Source organism: Lipotes vexillifer, unplaced genomic scaffold (assembly GCF_000442215.2).
Source record: "Lipotes vexillifer unplaced genomic scaffold, Lipotes_vexillifer_v1.1 scaffold70, whole genome shotgun sequence".
In the NCBI taxonomy this organism is placed as follows: Eukaryota; Metazoa; Chordata; class Mammalia; order Artiodactyla; family Lipotidae; genus Lipotes; species Lipotes vexillifer.
This window is the reverse complement of record NW_006789896.1, coordinates 1776125-1792737: the sequence shown is the minus strand read 5'-3', so window position 1 is coordinate 1792737 and position 16613 is coordinate 1776125. Positions and strand designations below refer to the sequence as shown.

At 41.4% G+C, this 16613-nt stretch overlaps 1 protein-coding gene across 1 annotated transcript in view; it reads right to left on the bottom strand.

Moving 5' to 3' along the window:
- Window positions 1–16613, bottom strand: part of SF3B3 (splicing factor 3b subunit 3) — a 46822-nt gene that overhangs the window by 6000 nt on the left and 24209 nt on the right. Inside the window, exons 11-18 of the mRNA XM_007462961.1 lie at window positions 14692–14764; window positions 9256–9407; window positions 8795–8950; window positions 7622–7777; window positions 6978–7121; window positions 3364–3486; window positions 2481–2635; window positions 43–217 (exon numbers count right to left, since the gene is read on the bottom strand). Coding sequence (XP_007463023.1) covers window positions 43–217; window positions 2481–2635; window positions 3364–3486; window positions 6978–7121; window positions 7622–7777; window positions 8795–8950; window positions 9256–9407; window positions 14692–14764 — 1134 coding nt within the window. The remainder of the gene's footprint in view (window positions 1–42; window positions 218–2480; window positions 2636–3363; window positions 3487–6977; window positions 7122–7621; window positions 7778–8794; window positions 8951–9255; window positions 9408–14691; window positions 14765–16613) is intronic.

Below are 16613 nucleotides of genomic sequence, written 5' to 3'. Positions count from 1 at the left end.
AGGAATGCCTTTTTATTGAACCCTGAAGGTTAAATGCATTACCTCTGCCATCTGCTGCTTCCTCTGAGCTTTTGTGGCCTCAGTGTAGGCATTGTGGTCAGTCTCAATGATGATAAGGTTGTTACTTTCAGGGTGAATGACAAATTTCCTGGGTGTGTACTGCAGTGGAAAGGCTACTTGATTGAAGACAGCACCCAGCTTCTCCAATGCCAAAATCCTATGGCAAAAGGCAAGGAGTTAATAGGTCACCCACTCAGGACCAAGAAACTGGTGTTGAAATGGTCAATAAGCAGTCACAGCAAACACATCAATCCCTGAAGCTCTAATGTTGGCATTAGACAACAAGAAACAATAGCCTTCTTATCTAGAAGATTACACACAAGAGACAAGGAGATCAGGGGAGAGCCTTTACTTTAGCAACAGCCCATCACTGTTCATGGTGATTCCAGTTTCCACCAGTGAAACCTACATTAGAACCCTCAAAGGATTTTTTATCCCTCCAATGATAATGTGACAGTGAAAAGTTAAAATTTCCTCTTGATTATTACTGACAAATCCTGATATAAGGAGTACGAATTCCAGGGCTTCCCTGGTGGTGCAATGGTTAAGAATCTGCCTGCCAATGCAGAGGACACGGGTTCGAGCCCTGGTCCGGGAAGATCCCACATGCCGCGGAGCAACTAAGCCCATGCGCCACGACTACTAAGCCTGCGCTCAAGAACCAACGAGCCACAACTACTGAGCCCATGTGCCACAACTACTGAAGCACACACACCTAGAGTCTGTGCTCCGCAACAAAGAGAAGCCACCACAATGAGAAGCCCGCTCACCGCAACGAAGAGTAGCCCCCACTTGCCACAACTAGAGAAAGCCCACACGCAGCAACGAAGACCCAATGCAGCCATAAATAAATAAATAAATACCAAAAAAAAGAGAAGAAAGTGAAAAGACAATCCACAGGAGAAAATATCTGCAAATCATATTATCTGATAAGGCAGTTGTATCTAAAACATAAAAAGAACTCTTACAAATTCAATGATAAAAAGACAACCCAATTAAAAAACAGGCAAAGGATCTAAATAGACATTACTCCAAAGAAGAACAAAGAACCAATATAAGCACATGAAAAGATGCTCAACATCATTAACCATCAAAGAAATGCACATCTAAACCACATGAGATATCACTTCACACTCTCTAGGATGGCTAGAATCAAAAAGTCATATAATAACAAGTGTTGGTAAAGATGTGCAGAAATTGGAATCCTCAAACCTCACTGGTGAAAACGTAAAATGGTCTAGCCACTTTGGAAAGCAGCCTGGCAGCTCCTTAAAAAGTTGAACAGTTACCTACCACCAATTCCACTCTTGCAGGTACATACCCAAGGAAAATGAAAATATACACCCACATAAAAACTTGTACATGAGTGTTCACAGCAGCGTTATTCATAATAACCAAAAGTGAAAGTGAATGGTTCTGACAGTAAGTACTATGGACAGTGGTGTTTAAACTATGTTCCCAAGATTTCTTACATGTTTCACACAGCAGCCTTCCCTGATATTGTTCTGGGGGAAAAATGTTCTGCTGCTAAAAAGAAAAGTTTGAAAACCTGTGGAATTGTCAAAATTAATAAGGAATCAAGGAGAGAGAGAGCACACGTCGATAAAACAATTAGAGGATACATGGATGAGGCTAGGCCTTGAAAGGCAGAGATGTGTGTGGGAAGCATTCCAAGGACAGGTGCAGAGATAAAAAACCAGGAAGGAATATATGGAGGTATGCAGGGAGAGTAATTCTGCTGGAGCATAAGGTATACAAGGGTGCTGATGCTTAGAAAGAGAGGGACAATGACTGAAAACTTCCAAAAGTTTTTGCAAACAAATCTGGCAGTTCACTTGATTAAGTAGCAAGTGACTCATATATCAAGAGGTCAGAGTTCCATTGTAAACAGCCAACAGTTATAACCAGGACATGTATGACACTTGTGGCATTAAAGGGTTAAAAAAGAAAACAAACACAACCAACCGCCAAAACTCGACAGTCAAACTGAATAGGTTATTTTCCATCTTGCAATACAGACAGTGTTCACTCCAATGTGATCAGTGTAAATAATCTGTCAACCTGCAAAAGGCCTAAATAATTTATATTCGTTAATATTTAAGATATAACACTGCAAATGCAAGACAGTGAGAAAAGATTATCAGTGAGCCAACAATGCCTGCTCTAAAACCAATCCAATGGCATGGGCCTTGAAAACAAGAATCTTAAATCTCAGAGACTGAACTACACTGCTGAGTATAAAAACTTGGCACTGAAGGTCTAAACAGAAGCTAAAACTCCCAAACACCAAGACTTGGCTACCAGGTACTTAAATCCTGAGCCAAATGAAGGTTTCAATTACAACACACTAGTGCCATGGCAAAGAGTCAGCTCTCTGCATTGCAGCCTCTTGCGGGGCTTCGACTGTGGGGCTCTCTCACCTCAGGGTATTGGTGGAGATGGCCACGATGCCCTCAGGGCACTGTTCAGAGGCGAAGCCAGATGCAAATTCCAGGGTCTCGTAAGACAGGGGGGTGAGATGGAAACGAGATTGGTAAGAATAGCTCAACCATGAGCGGCTTGACATGGCCAACACCTGAGGAAAGAAAAATATCCCCAATAAGCTTGGGAAAAGCCCAAACATGGTAGGCTAACCAAATTAAACTATCCCCAAACTTCAGTGTGCAGAATATCCCAAGGAATTTTAGAAACCTAAAGGGCTACCTTAAGAAAAACAGGCCTAGAGAAGAGGCAGTATGGCTTACTATTTGCTAAAAGCGTTGGCTATTAGCCAGATGACCTACTAATCACTCAATCTCTGAGCCCGTTTCCACGTGTGAATTTGGGAATATTATCACAAGGCTGGATAGTTTCAAGTATTAAATGCAGTAACAAGTAAAGAACTAGCAGAGCACCCGGCAACACTGATATTCTTAGCTACAAAGGACACAATGTTTCCCAGCCTTTTTCACATTACACAGTAAGCCATGACACTGATACCAGGTTGCTCCTGGGTAGTGGTATCCTACATGGGAGGTTTCCAGCTGTCAGTGTACTCCATTTGCTCAGCCTCAGGACTGAAGGGATCAATATTCTAACTCACCTATAACCAAATCGTGGCACAGTGCCATGGAAATCCAGTTAAGAAGCTCTAGATTAAGGGACTCAAGACTTCCCACATGAAGGAAACTAATTAAGATAAAGCTAATGTCAACTAACTACAACACTGGTGAATTAATGACAGCAAAATTTATACCAAGGGGATTTTTCTCAGCTGATGCCACTAACATCCAAAATCACTATCTCGCCCCTTTCATTACTTACTGCCTCCTGGCCTTGCATCCGGACACGAAAGAGTTTCACAGGACGGGACCCCAGGTACCTAGTGCGGGTGTCAGACAGATCCCCAGTTACAGGGTCCAGGACAGTTCTCAGCAACACACCATTCTAAGAAAAAGGAGAGGAGTGGTTAAAGCCTATACATAATGGAAGCTTCTTTAGCTACTTTATTTAATTTCAGAGCAAATGGAAGGAAATGACTAGGTGGTTTAAATATATAGTAATCAGCCAGCCATTCATTCACTCTCTCCTAAATCACTCTCACTCAGGTAGCTATTGAGTATTTACTAAGTGAAAAGCACAGTTACTTTTCACTGTATATCCTTAAAAATATTTTTACCAAGTATGTTAAACTCTTCTTCATAATTTTAAGTTTTAAGATATATGCACAGTTTAATATCCACGCCTATTGTGGTCTCTAAATACCATTTCCCTTAAAAAGAATAAGAGTCCTAAGAGAAATGGCTTCTTCAGGTCTGAAGCAAGAATGTTCCAAATGTGTGGAGGGCACTTTGTTGTGCCAGAAGGAAGCCTCCAAAGATAGTGGGGTCATGTTAAAAGGGCTAAGGAGCCAGCTTGAAAGGGGAACTCGCACTCATCTAAAATGTGGCAATTTAGCATCCAAAACAACTACAATAGTTTGATGCACAAATATTATAAAATCTGCAAGTTCATAACGTTATTTAAAAAACAAACCAAACCAAATACTTCATCAGTCTTCACTGGAGTATGCTACGGCACCAACTCCTTACTCTGAAAATAAGTGAGCAAAGGGGAAAAAAATGAAATATTTATCCTTTCCCTATATGAACTGTACTTCAGAGTAAGCAAAGATATAAAGCAAATTTTGTCTCTAGAGAAAAGTTCCAGCTAATTAAAGAATGAAATAGAAAACCATCACTTCCCAACCCCTAATGAATCTAAGCAATATGTATCACTGGCTGTTATTAAGTAAAAGATGGACAGGGAGCTTTAAAACAGATCATTCAAAATAGATACTAACATTCTAACATCACTAAATTAAAGTGGGACAACCAGACTTCATATGCCACCTGATATAATAGGAAAACAAATGGCACCTATAAAAATATTCTTATCCCTCACCAAAACCAAATGTAATCAACCTCTTGGTCTGTGCTATCTAATACTATAGTCATCAAGCCACATGTGGTTAGTCAGAATTAGAAGTGTGCTATTAGGACTTCCCTGGTGGCGCAGTGGTTAAGAGTCCGCCTGCCAATGCAGAGGACATGGGTTTGAGCCCTGGTCCAGGAAGATCCCACATGCCACGGGGCAACTAAGCCCGTGCGCCACAACTACTGAGCCTGCACTCTAGAGCCTGCAAGCCACAACTACTGAAGCCTGTGTGCCTAGAGGCCGTGCTCCACAACAAGAGAAGCACTGCAACGAGAAGCCTGCGCACCGCAATTAAGAGTAGAGAAACTAGAGAAAGCCTGCACACAGCAACGAAGACCCAATGCAGCCAAAAATATATTTTTTTTAAAGGTCTGTTAAGTGCAAAGTACCAAATAGCAGATTTCAGAGACCTAGTTCTCCCCATACCCAAAAAAATAAAAGGGAGAAAACATAAAATATCTTAATTCTCTACTGACTACAAATTGAAATTATCTATTTTAGATATACTAGGTTAAATAAAACATTAAAATTTAACTCCATCTGTTCCTTTTTTGTGGCTACTGAAAAACTTAAAATTAGACCTGTGGCTTGCATTATATTTTTAATGGATAGCATGGTCTAATCTACCCACCAGTTTGCAGGAAATACAACGGATAAAGGAACATTAAACACACAAGGAAAGACTGTCAAATCCAGAAGGTGGGAAATTCCACAAGAAAAATGATCTGGTTTCTTTAAAAAAATTTTTTTTAACAGGTTGGGACAGTTATTAAAAGAAACATAAAAAGATAAATCAAGCAGATGAAAACTGTGGACAGCTTTATGTAGATCCAGAGTAGAACCAAATGTAAAAACATTTTTGGGAAAAGAAAAAAAAGGAGAAAACTAGAATATGGGGCTATCAGATGATATTAGGGAATTGTCAGGGCTTCCCTGGTGGTGCAGTGGTTTGAGAATCCGCCTACCAATGGAGGGGACACGGGTTCGAGCCCTGGTTCGGGAAGATCCCACATGCCATGGAGCAACTAAGCCCGTGTGCCACAACTACTGAGCCTGCACTCTAGAGCCCTCGAGCCACAACTACGGAAGCCCATGCGCCTAGAGGCCGTGCTCCACAACAAGAGAAGCCACCGCAATGAGAAGCCTGCGCACTGCAACGAAGAGTGGCCCCGCTCGCCACAACTAGAGAAAAAGCCCGCGCGCAGCAACAAAGACCCAACGCAGCCAGCCATAAAAAAAGGAATGTTAAATCTTGTTGAGCATGATCATATTAAGGCCTCAACACACACACCCCCCTCAGTACAGCTACATTCTCAAGTACTTAAAGATGAAACTATATACCATATTGGATCTGCATTAAAATATTCCAGGAAAAAAAAAAGGGGAAAAGACAAAGTGCTGATAACTGGTAAAAGGTACATGGAGGTGCATTACATTAGTCTTAACTCCTGGGCATGTTTGAGAAATTCTAAATTAGGAAGTAAAATTAAAAAGCAGGGCTTCCCTGGTGGCACAGTGGTTGGGAGTCCGCCTGCCGATGCAGGGGACACGGGTTTGTGCTCCGTTCTGGGAAGATCCCACATGCCGCGGAGCGGCTGGGCCCGTGAGCCATGGCCGCGAGCCTGCGCGTCCGGAGCCTGTGCTCCGCAACGGGAGAGGCCACAACAGTGAGAGGCCCGCGTACCGCAAAAAAAGAAAAAAAAAAAAAGAAAAAAGTACCTGGCCTAGATGAAAATGAAAAGTATCAATATATGGTCAAAACCCCTGACAATCTCTGATCCTTAGGTTCCTGGCTTTCGGGCCATGAAGAGCTCAGGTGCTTTGACAACAGGGAACATCTAGGGGCCCTCTATTGCTAATGGAGCCCATTATGAACTGTGAGACCCTCCGTATCCAGGGGTTCTGAATTCATGGATTCAACCAACCATAGATCAAAAATATTTGAGGGGAAAAAAAAAATTCCAGAAAATTCCAAAAACCGAAACTTGAATTTGCAGCAGCTATTTATATAGCATTTACCTTGTATTAGATAATTAAGTCATCTAGAGATGATTTAAAGTATATGAGAATATGCAATTACTATGCCATTTTATATAAGAGACTTGAGTATCCTCAGACTTTGGTATCCAAGGGAGATCCTGGAACCAATCCCCCAAGGATACCAAAAGACAACCGTATTAGTTTCAAAAGGTACATACTGTGAGTACAGGCAACTCTTAAGAACCCCATCTAGTTCTGCCACAGAAGTGATTGCTAAGCATTTTTATCAAAAACTCTTCATAAAAATACTTTTTTCTAGGCCTGATTTGTTCTACTTAGAGCTGAAATAAGTGGAACACAGAGCAGCACTGCTCACTTCTCATAAGGTGGGTAACTGAAACCATAGGCACATTATTGAACAAAGGAGTCATGAAAGTAAAAGAAGCCCTGACACCAACAATGTGAGCTTCTAGATCTCTTACCTGTAGCCCAATATTCAGGTATAAGAAGCCAATAGAGCCCCTCTCACCCAGCTCATCCTGCTTCTCAGTCCCACCCATTTCCACAATACACAAGGACTCAGGCTGGGCTGGGAGAGCCTGCATGCTCAAAGGTTGCAAACAGTCCTAAGGGGGAAAGAGAAAAGAATAAAACATGGGAAGTGACCAATTTTGGAAAAAACCTACCCAGAGAAATCTAATTCTAGAAGTGAAGAACAACTCTTTCTCATGGACAGGGAAAACCTGAAAAAGGAGTTCTATTTAGACTGAACCTTAGAACAATCTCTGGAGAGGATTGTGCTTTCCTTTTTTTTTTTTGCAAAAGTGGATAATGGTAAAAGTAAATATGCAAAGGGCACCTCTTTAAAGTCATCCAAGGCCCTTTTCTGTAAACAGTCTTGGATTTTTTTTTTTGTTTCTGTTTAAACTAAAAAAGGGAATCAAGCCATAAGCCAAAGAAGCAGGCACTGCAGAAGACTCCTGAGATGTGCTGCTACAATAATCAGGAGAAGCAGCAGGTGGAGATTTCAGAGTCCAGCCCAGCTGATCTCAGAAAGGGACATCAAAAATGGGTCAGGTGCTCAGGTTCCAAGTGGATGATCCTTAAAGTTGAGAGTGACACTCACTGAGGGATCCAGGGAGATGATTCTGACAGTATTGTCCACCAGACCCACAGCCAGGAAGCGAGACCGCTGCTCTCCAGGGGGCACATTGGCCAGACTCATGCACACCACATCTGCTGACATCTCCTTCCGCTCTGTGTATTCATTCAGCTGTCCTGACTACAGGAATGAAGACAGAGAGAGGTCACAAACCACTCGAACTTGCCCCCAAACCCTGGGCCTGGAGAACAAAGGGGGCTTGTTAAGTTCCTTTTTGCTTCCTCGCACTCTTCTTACTATAATCAATGACCAAGAATACCTCTACCTAAGGTTCCAAGACTAAACTCTACAGGCTAATGGAAAGCAAAACTACTGACAAGAGAATCAAGAGACCCTTGACAAATATAATGCACCACAAATTTTCTAAGCCAACCTAGCTCTCAGGAAATGAAAATACATAAAATTGTTTATTTGTTCATGAAAATACTCTGGGTGAAAGAGAATTCAAATATGGCAGTTAAAGACAAAACCCCTCAATCATAGGTACAGTTGGACTATACAAGTTGGCCACATCCAGAGACTTCTTAAGAACATAATTAAATACTCCTAACATCCTTCCATATATAAAAGTAAAATAAAATTTCTGAAATTGATTCAGATTGCAGAAACTAAACATATGGCAAGTATCTGGTGGAAAACTAGATTGTGAAGGGCAGAAAAAGTGTTTCATTGCTAAGATGGCATTTCATAACTCCAATTAGAATTAAAGACATGAAAACATATCCACCTCCAACCCCCTTGTAAAGGGCTTTGGGACACTTTCCCTTCTCATTTCCCTTTCATTTTTAAATTTATTTTTTATTTTTTATGTTTTTAATAGACCTTTATTGGAGTATAATTGCTTCACAATACTGTGTTAGTTTTTTGTGTGCACAACTAAGTGAATTAGCCATATGCATACACATGTCCCCATATCCCCTCCCTCCCACCCTCCCTTTCCCACCCCCTAGGTCTTCACAAAGCACCAAGCCGATCTCCCTGTGCTACGCTGCTGCTTCCCACCAGCCAACTATTCTACATTTGGTAGTGTTCATTCCCCTTTCTTATGAATATATAATCTAGATACCTGGACTGCAACTCCCATCTTCACCTCTGAACCCTACATTAAGTCCCACAGTGAACGGTAAAATAACATACGGGATCCATTTCAAAATAGACCAGTTCTCCTCCTGTCAGGGCGATCACCACTTGTCGTTGGTTCACTGCACATTTCACAATTGTTTTCTTTCCAGGAGTCTTCCACTCATTGACTCTCTTGTCTGCTCGTATGTGCCGAATGCCATCAGGATACACCTTGAGGCAGTAACAGAAAGAAACCCAACTTTAGCAATTTGACTCATCACTCAAGCATGACCCTCACACCTATCAGATCTGTCAGATCTAGAGGCACTGTATTTGAGGCACCAGTTGGGTCAATGACAAAAAAGAGTTAAGAGGTACCAGGCAAGTTTAACTTCAAAAAAGTTCATGTTTTGCAGCACCCATTTCAAAGAAGTTCAAAGCTCCTTAAATGTGAACCCAGCAATCTACACCATAATGAGGTCAAAGAAAGGATAAAGTAAGGTGAGCAGGTTAAACAGCTCTCTGAGAACCCTCACCTGCACTAAGGCATCATCTCCTAACAAGGAGCAGGACAAGGTTGGGGTAGTGCCCAGAAACCCAGAGTCAGTCACTTCTTCTACAGTCTCTCCAATGGACAACACAAGTGTGGCATTCACGAAAGACACAATGATGTAAGCATCAAACTCATCTGAAAAGCAAAGAGAAGAAAGAAGTGGGTTAGCTAAGAACTCATTAGTTACAAAGCCAAATGAGACACACTAAGCATTCTCTTCAGAAACCTTCCAAGGCATTTCTTCTATGCGTAGTCATCACACACAGTCATGTGGCAAACAGCACAGGATGATCCAAAAGATAATTAAAGGTCGTAACAGCCTACAGATATACTTTGCTTCCTTAAATGGCTAAACAGTACATAAAGTAGACATGCCCACATCTAATACCTTTGAAAATATTTTCTTGAGACATTTACTAGAAAAATGCGAGAGAACAAAGCAAGAGGAAATTTTGTATACAATATTTATATGTACTCAAGCTAGAGTTTCAGATGCCAATTACAATCCATTCTTAAGAGATACTCCCTATAATCAAGAAAGATCCCCATCTTCTTCCACAAGTATCTTATGTGGGAACACAAGACCTAATGAATAAAATAGTGATTACTTAAGCCTCCATGAGACTAAGTCATTCTAGGGTTGGAAACTGAGAATCCTAGGATGTCCCAAAAGGAATGATGTAAGAAGACTGGATAACCAGGGAGGGGTGGGGTGGTGGTGGTGGGGTGGTAGTTTATATTGTCAGCCCTTGAACTCTCTAGTTTTTCACATTAAAAAATATAACCATTCGATGGTCATGAGCAATCCTATTAGAACTTGCTTTTCATTTAATAAAATGTACTTGGATAAACAAACACCAACAAGTTTTTCAAGGAGGTCAGAGGTACACAGGCAACCCCAAAAGTTTCTCACACAGATCCCACAGTTAAAAGCTGTCTACTTCCTACACATTCCACCCTACAACATAAAACAACCTCTGTATGTATCTACCACATCCAGCACAATGTTTGGCATAAAGCTTGATAAATGCTGAATAAATGTATGTTCATTTTTTTGAGATGAATTGAGATTTTCCTACTTTACATTTGAATTTTCTATGTCAATTCCCCTCTTCTTGTCCCCTTCACACAGAAATCAGGCAAACAAGGGATAGAATGACAAGCAGACAAGGTACTAAATTAGAGTGGCTACCTCACTCTTAGCAGAAGCAGCTGAAGGATCCTGCTTGCCTGAGTCCCTGTCAGAGCTCAACACCATAGGCCTGATCCACCCCACTCCCATCAAGGACACAGTCTGGATTTTGAGTGCTCCAAGGGCCATTCAGCTGAACTAAGATTACTCAATGAGTTCAGCAGAATCAGTGCTCTTTACAGAAAAAGGAGCCAGATGAAAATGTATTATCAGTGTAATCTATAGTAGCATTCTCACCTATTAGCAGGACATAAAACCAATTTGGTGGACTGCAATCAGCATTTTAAAATACAAATATATAGAAATAAATATAATTTATGAGGATGCCTCATAGTAAGGGTAAGTACTATCCTGCAAAACTGTTGCTTCAGTTAATAATACGTGTGCACTGAATGAGTGGCTGAAAGGCAAGGATCAAAGATCTTTCCCAATGGGTATAATCTAGGAATCCAGAGCAAGGGTTCCACCATAAGGAATAACACTGAACAAGCAGATAATTGGTTTTAGATTACTTTACTGTAACTGTCAACATGTATCGCATGCCTGGGGACACCTTATAAAATGGCTTTGTAAGAAGACCGCACTGTTCGCCATCATAAAACATGGAGTGTGGACGTGGTTGTCTCTGAAATGGATGCCTTAATAGCGCACAACAAAACCATCTTCACTCTCCACACAACACCAAGCTTGGAAGCTTTGCTCCAGCTCTCAGTTTTTGAACTGGAAGTTTCTGGTATGTAAAAGTAACAGGAATTGCTTAATTTTAACATTATATAAATATTGTGTCCCTTCCCATGTTCTCAACACTGAAACCTTGTATCTTAAAAGCTGTGCCAGAGCAAATTAAAGCCAAACAAAAACGGGCTCAAACTGGTCAGGATTTCGGCCTCTTCCTTCAGTCAAGGGAAAAGGCGGGCTTCCAGAAAAGAAACCATACATTTATAACTTACATGCAGAGAATGAGGGGAGTGAGGGAAAAGGGCTGCCTGGGCCCTTATCCTTCCTCTGACCTAAGGCCCCAGACTGCTCAGGTATAAAAATAAAGAGATGCTCGGTGGACTTAAATAGGGTCTTATGTTTGCTGGGCAGTTCAACAAGGAGTAAAGCAATGACTGACATCTGAAAGCTGCTTAACATCACGGATTTCCTCAAAATATCCACTACCCTGTAAATACTAAGCACACTGTAACTTCTACCCTTTCCATTCTACGGCCAGGAGGACCAGAAACAGATAAGCTGCTCTTGTGTCCTAGGCAGGTTATAGGTTAAAAGGTGGACTTCAGAACAAAATCAAGCTTCAGTCAAGATACATGACTGTAAACTACGAAATCTATGTTGCCTTCTTCCAGAGGTTTCAAATTTCATATAAATGACCATGAGTTCAAACCTCAGTGAAGAATCTATTAGGATATGAGAACACATCTTTGTCTCAGTTAAACAGGACTTCTATCTGTCTGAGCAATACGGAAGCAGCCCACAGAATAGGGAATGCTTTCTTCTTCTTTCCCCTGCCTTATCTCCCCTGAGTATCTCAGGCTCAAAAAACAGCTCACTATTCCAAAGGGAAAAGTGAGTGACCATCCAGATGATTTAGGCCTCCAATGTCTCATTCTCACTCTATACTCAGACTACTCAGTGCTTGTCTTGCCTCAGCACAATCTTGATTATACTCAAAAGAGAAAAAAGGGGGGCTTTCTCCAGGACCTAATCTTTCAGTCAGTACATGTGGTACATACAAAAACATCAAGGGAGAGTATGAAGTTAAGATTTTCTAGCTACAGCCTCTTTTAGCTTAATGAGAGGCAAATTAATCAAATGTTCCATATTCTGTGGGAGAAAGTGATTCCTGCCTCAGACTATTTAACATACAGGCAGATGGGTGTGCATCACTAACACTGCACATGGAGAGCAAACTGCAAAGTTACCCTCTGAAAGATGCTACCAGGGCAGCCTCAATATTTTGTGCAGGTCCCTCTCCCTGGGTAATCTCTAAGACCCCATAGTAGACCCTAGCAATAGGTACAAGGTACACACCTGTGGTGATCAGCACCTTCACCAGCCACCTGTGGAAGAGAAAAAAAGGCTTGGTATTGGTAGTGTGCATCACCAAGTACCAGCCAAGGTTAGTAGTTGCCTGGAAGACTGCAGCATGTGTGGACATGTGGAATACTAACTTAGGGTATCTGGAAAGAGAATGAACAGAGAGAACTTGACCTGTTTTGTGGGTGATCACCCAAATTATAGTTTCTAAAGAGTAAAATTTATCAGATGTAATCATTTCCTAGATTTTGGTATCTAGAGGACAAAACTTTTCAGCTACAAGTTCCATCATGCAACATACCACAGATCACGAACTTATCTACCTTACCCCAAAAGCCTTTCCTGATTCTCAAACACATGCCTGTTCCCTCTCCTCTAACCCCTCCTGGCAACATGCTTGTGCCTTTCATCACATCAGAACACACAACAGTTTTTTGTTTTGGTTTTGGTTTTTATTGCGGTACGCAGGCCTCTCACTGTTGTAGCCTCTCCCGGTGCAGAGCACAGGCTCCAGACGCGCAGGCCCAGCGGCCATGGCTCACGGGCCCAGCCGCTCCACGGCATGTGGGATCCTCCTGGACCGGGATACGAACCCATGTCCCCTGCATCGGCAGGCGGACTCTCAACCACTGCGCCACCAGGGAAGCCCACAACAGTTTTTTATACTTATCTTCTTTTTTAGATGGCACATGCCCTGAGAGTAGAGTCCTATATTAATTACAAGGTAGCAGGATGAGAATACTGAACTTATCCTAGAAAACCAGCATGACCCAAACTCACTATAGGGTTAGTCAAATGAACACTGGATTGAGACTCGGGAGACACCGCTTTCACTCTCTATTACCTAGGTGCCCTATCTGGGAACAGTCAATGCCTGTGATTTTCGGCCTTCTTCATAAAAATGAGGGGTTAACTTTCCTGCAAATCTAAATTGATTTTACAGTAAAGTTTAATAAGTGAAAACAAAAACAAACAAAAAAAGAGGAGCAAACTAGGTTTTATCTCAAAGGCTCTTTCTAATTCAAACAGTCTGGGAAATGTTTTCAAGAGCCTAAATATCAACCAGCCAATCTGCCACCAAGCTAAAGCTGAACATCAACAGTGACCAGTTTCTTTATGAAGACATTACACAAAATGGGGAAATCTTTCAAAACCAATCATCCAATAATTAATTACCTTTTCAGCTAAAATGAACCTACTAATTTCCTATTCACTTTTTTTTCCTTTCTACTCAACTCAGATTGGATTACAATGCTTACATGAGACAAAATCCACTAAAATGTGTACTCTATTAATAGAAACGAGATTTCCCTCCTCCACATTTCCCAGCTCCCTTAAGTTTGTTCCATACAACCAAAACATCTAAATAGCAGGAAGATTTCCAGCTGTTTTCTTGAAAAAGCTTTGTATATTGGCCAGTCCCACATTCCTGAGGGAACAAGAGGAAAATGAGGTCTAGGAATAGAAATGACCTATGATCCCAAAGAATCAAAGAGAAAATGAGAATTGAGTTTCATCTCTAAGGAAATGAAATTCAGTTGTCACAAGACTTTCCTGCTACTGCACTAAAATAAATTTTCGCATAACTTTCAATTTTTTAGGATGAGGTGACCATTTTTATTCCGGAGCTCAGACTTCCTCTTTCCTCCATCCCTTCTTTTCCACTCACTCTAAAATTCTGATTCTATTCAATCAACCTCCACTTTCCTTATTAAACACAACTACTATACCTATTGAGCATTAACAAGCTTTACCAATCTCTTAATACCCAGAATAATACCTTTAATTTCACTGTGATTTCAGCACAATGAGAGAAAACATCGTTGAAGAAAAAAGAAGCAAAAACTTTCCTTTACACCATAGTCCTCACACAAATGGAAAGAGTATCTTAAAGATGAATACAGTCAAAGAACACAACATACAACAGCTCTATCTATGATACTCAAGTGTATATGTACTGAATATTAACAGCCACCCTATGCTCCCCTTACCCATAAGTACAAAAAGTAGTAAGTGAAGGCACCCTGATTGGGAGAGCCTCAAAAACATGGTGTTGAGTCAGAAGAAGTTTCTAGTATATGGTGCTAGATGATGTGATATAGAAGCATTATGAATGCAGTCTCTTAAGCCTTCTATTGTCAGTGGCACCCAGACCCTCATTTTGACTGTTGGGAAAGGGCTGCTTACCTTCAATGTGCCGACGCACTGTCCAGACAGCATTGGGGTTACCGGGTAGCTCTGAGACAGCCATTTCTGATACCTGACAGAGGAGACAAACCACAGATCCAGTGAGCATGAAACTCATCCCCTTGCTTACAACTACACTAGATAATACAGCCCCAACATAGCAGGGCTCACACTGTATACTTGATTAAAACATTGGAACCATCTAGTCAAAAAGAACATAAGAACCAAAACACTAGACGTACTGGCAATTCCCATAATAGACTTCAGCAAGAAGTGATGGAACATCTAGGACAGTTGTTGCAGCCAAGGCCAAGCGCTTCCTTTGGGTATAACATGCCTGCATCCTCCTCAAAGTTAGCACGTGGGTATGAAACAGTCCATCTAAGTTAGCATCCCATTTCTTTCTTTTTTAAAAAACGTATTTATTTAATTCATTTTATTGTATTCGTCTCATTTTTGGCTGCGTTGGGTCTTCGTTGCTACGCGCGGGCTTTTTCTAGTCGTGGCGAGCAGGGGCTACTCTTCTCTGTGGTGCTTGGGCTTCTCACTGCGGTGGCTTCTCTTGTTGCGGAGCACAGGCTCTAGGCACACAGGCTTCAGTAGTTGTGATATGCAGGCTCAGAAGTTGTGACTCGCGGGCTCTGGTGCGCAGGCTTAGTAGTTGTGGAGCACGGGCTTAGCTGTTCTGCGGCATGTGGGATCTTCCCAGACCAGGGCTTGAACCCGTGTCCCCTGCATTGGCAGGCAGATTCTTAACCACTGCACCACCAGGGAAGCCCCTCATTTCTTTTCTTTGTTCCCTCAAGGCCAAATTCCATCTCCCTTCACAGAACAATTCAAATGCCACATTCTTTAGGAAAAATCTTCCCTTATTCTCCTGGCTGGCAGTCATCTCTTCCTCATAAGTTCTCACAGGAATCACAATCACCACCTCTTAGGACACTTACCTAAAAAGTGATTCGAGGAATTGTTTTGTCCTTCCTACTAGATTCTTATGCTCCTTAAGGTCAGAGTCAAGAATCCTCTGAATGTCCTATAGGCTCTCAAATGAGAGTAAATGCAATACATAAGATGAACTCAAAATGATCTAGAGGAGAAAACTAGGTGTGGGTTATACATTAACTGTCTGTAATATCCTTGCAATTTTTCTGTAAATCTAAAAACATTCAAAAATAAAAATTCTATTAAATATTTTTTCAATGACCTAGAAATAAAAAATTAGGCAGCCTATTATACTGTACAGTGGAACTACATCTTATAGGAAGAACGCTCGTATATACATGAAAGACATTACCCTTTTGTTGGTTTACTGACGTAATAATAGCAGGAATACTTGATCGTGGTACAGGAGAATCTTGGAAAACTTCACCATCAATAAAACATAAATGTCAGGTATACCACACTCTATACACCAAATGTAATATCTGACAGTGACCGTGTTCAACTGAGACCATAATCTAGCTAGACAACAAGGTTCAACAAATAGATATACAGGAAAAAAGCAACGTCCAACAATTTAAAAAGTTTTATATAACATAAATTTTTTTAAATAGAATTGGAAAAAATTAGGAGGAAGCAGAGGACTCACAAACAATGATTCTTAATTGGGTCCTTTATCTCTTACATGGTACACAAAATTTTCTGTTAATGCATACATGTATTTTTTGTGTTGAGCGCTTGCTTTAATTAGATGCTAGACAGGATCTGATTAGCAGTAAGTAACTAATCAATAACTACTGGTCTAGGGCTTCCCTGGTGGCGCAGTGGTTGAGAGTCCACCTGCCGATGCAGGAGGCGCGGGTTCATGCCCTGGTCCAGGAGGATCCCGCATGCCGTGGAGCGGCTGGGCCCATGGGCCATGGCTGCTGGGTCTGCACGTCCGGAGCCTGTGCCCCGCAACGGGAGAGGCCATGGCAGTGAGA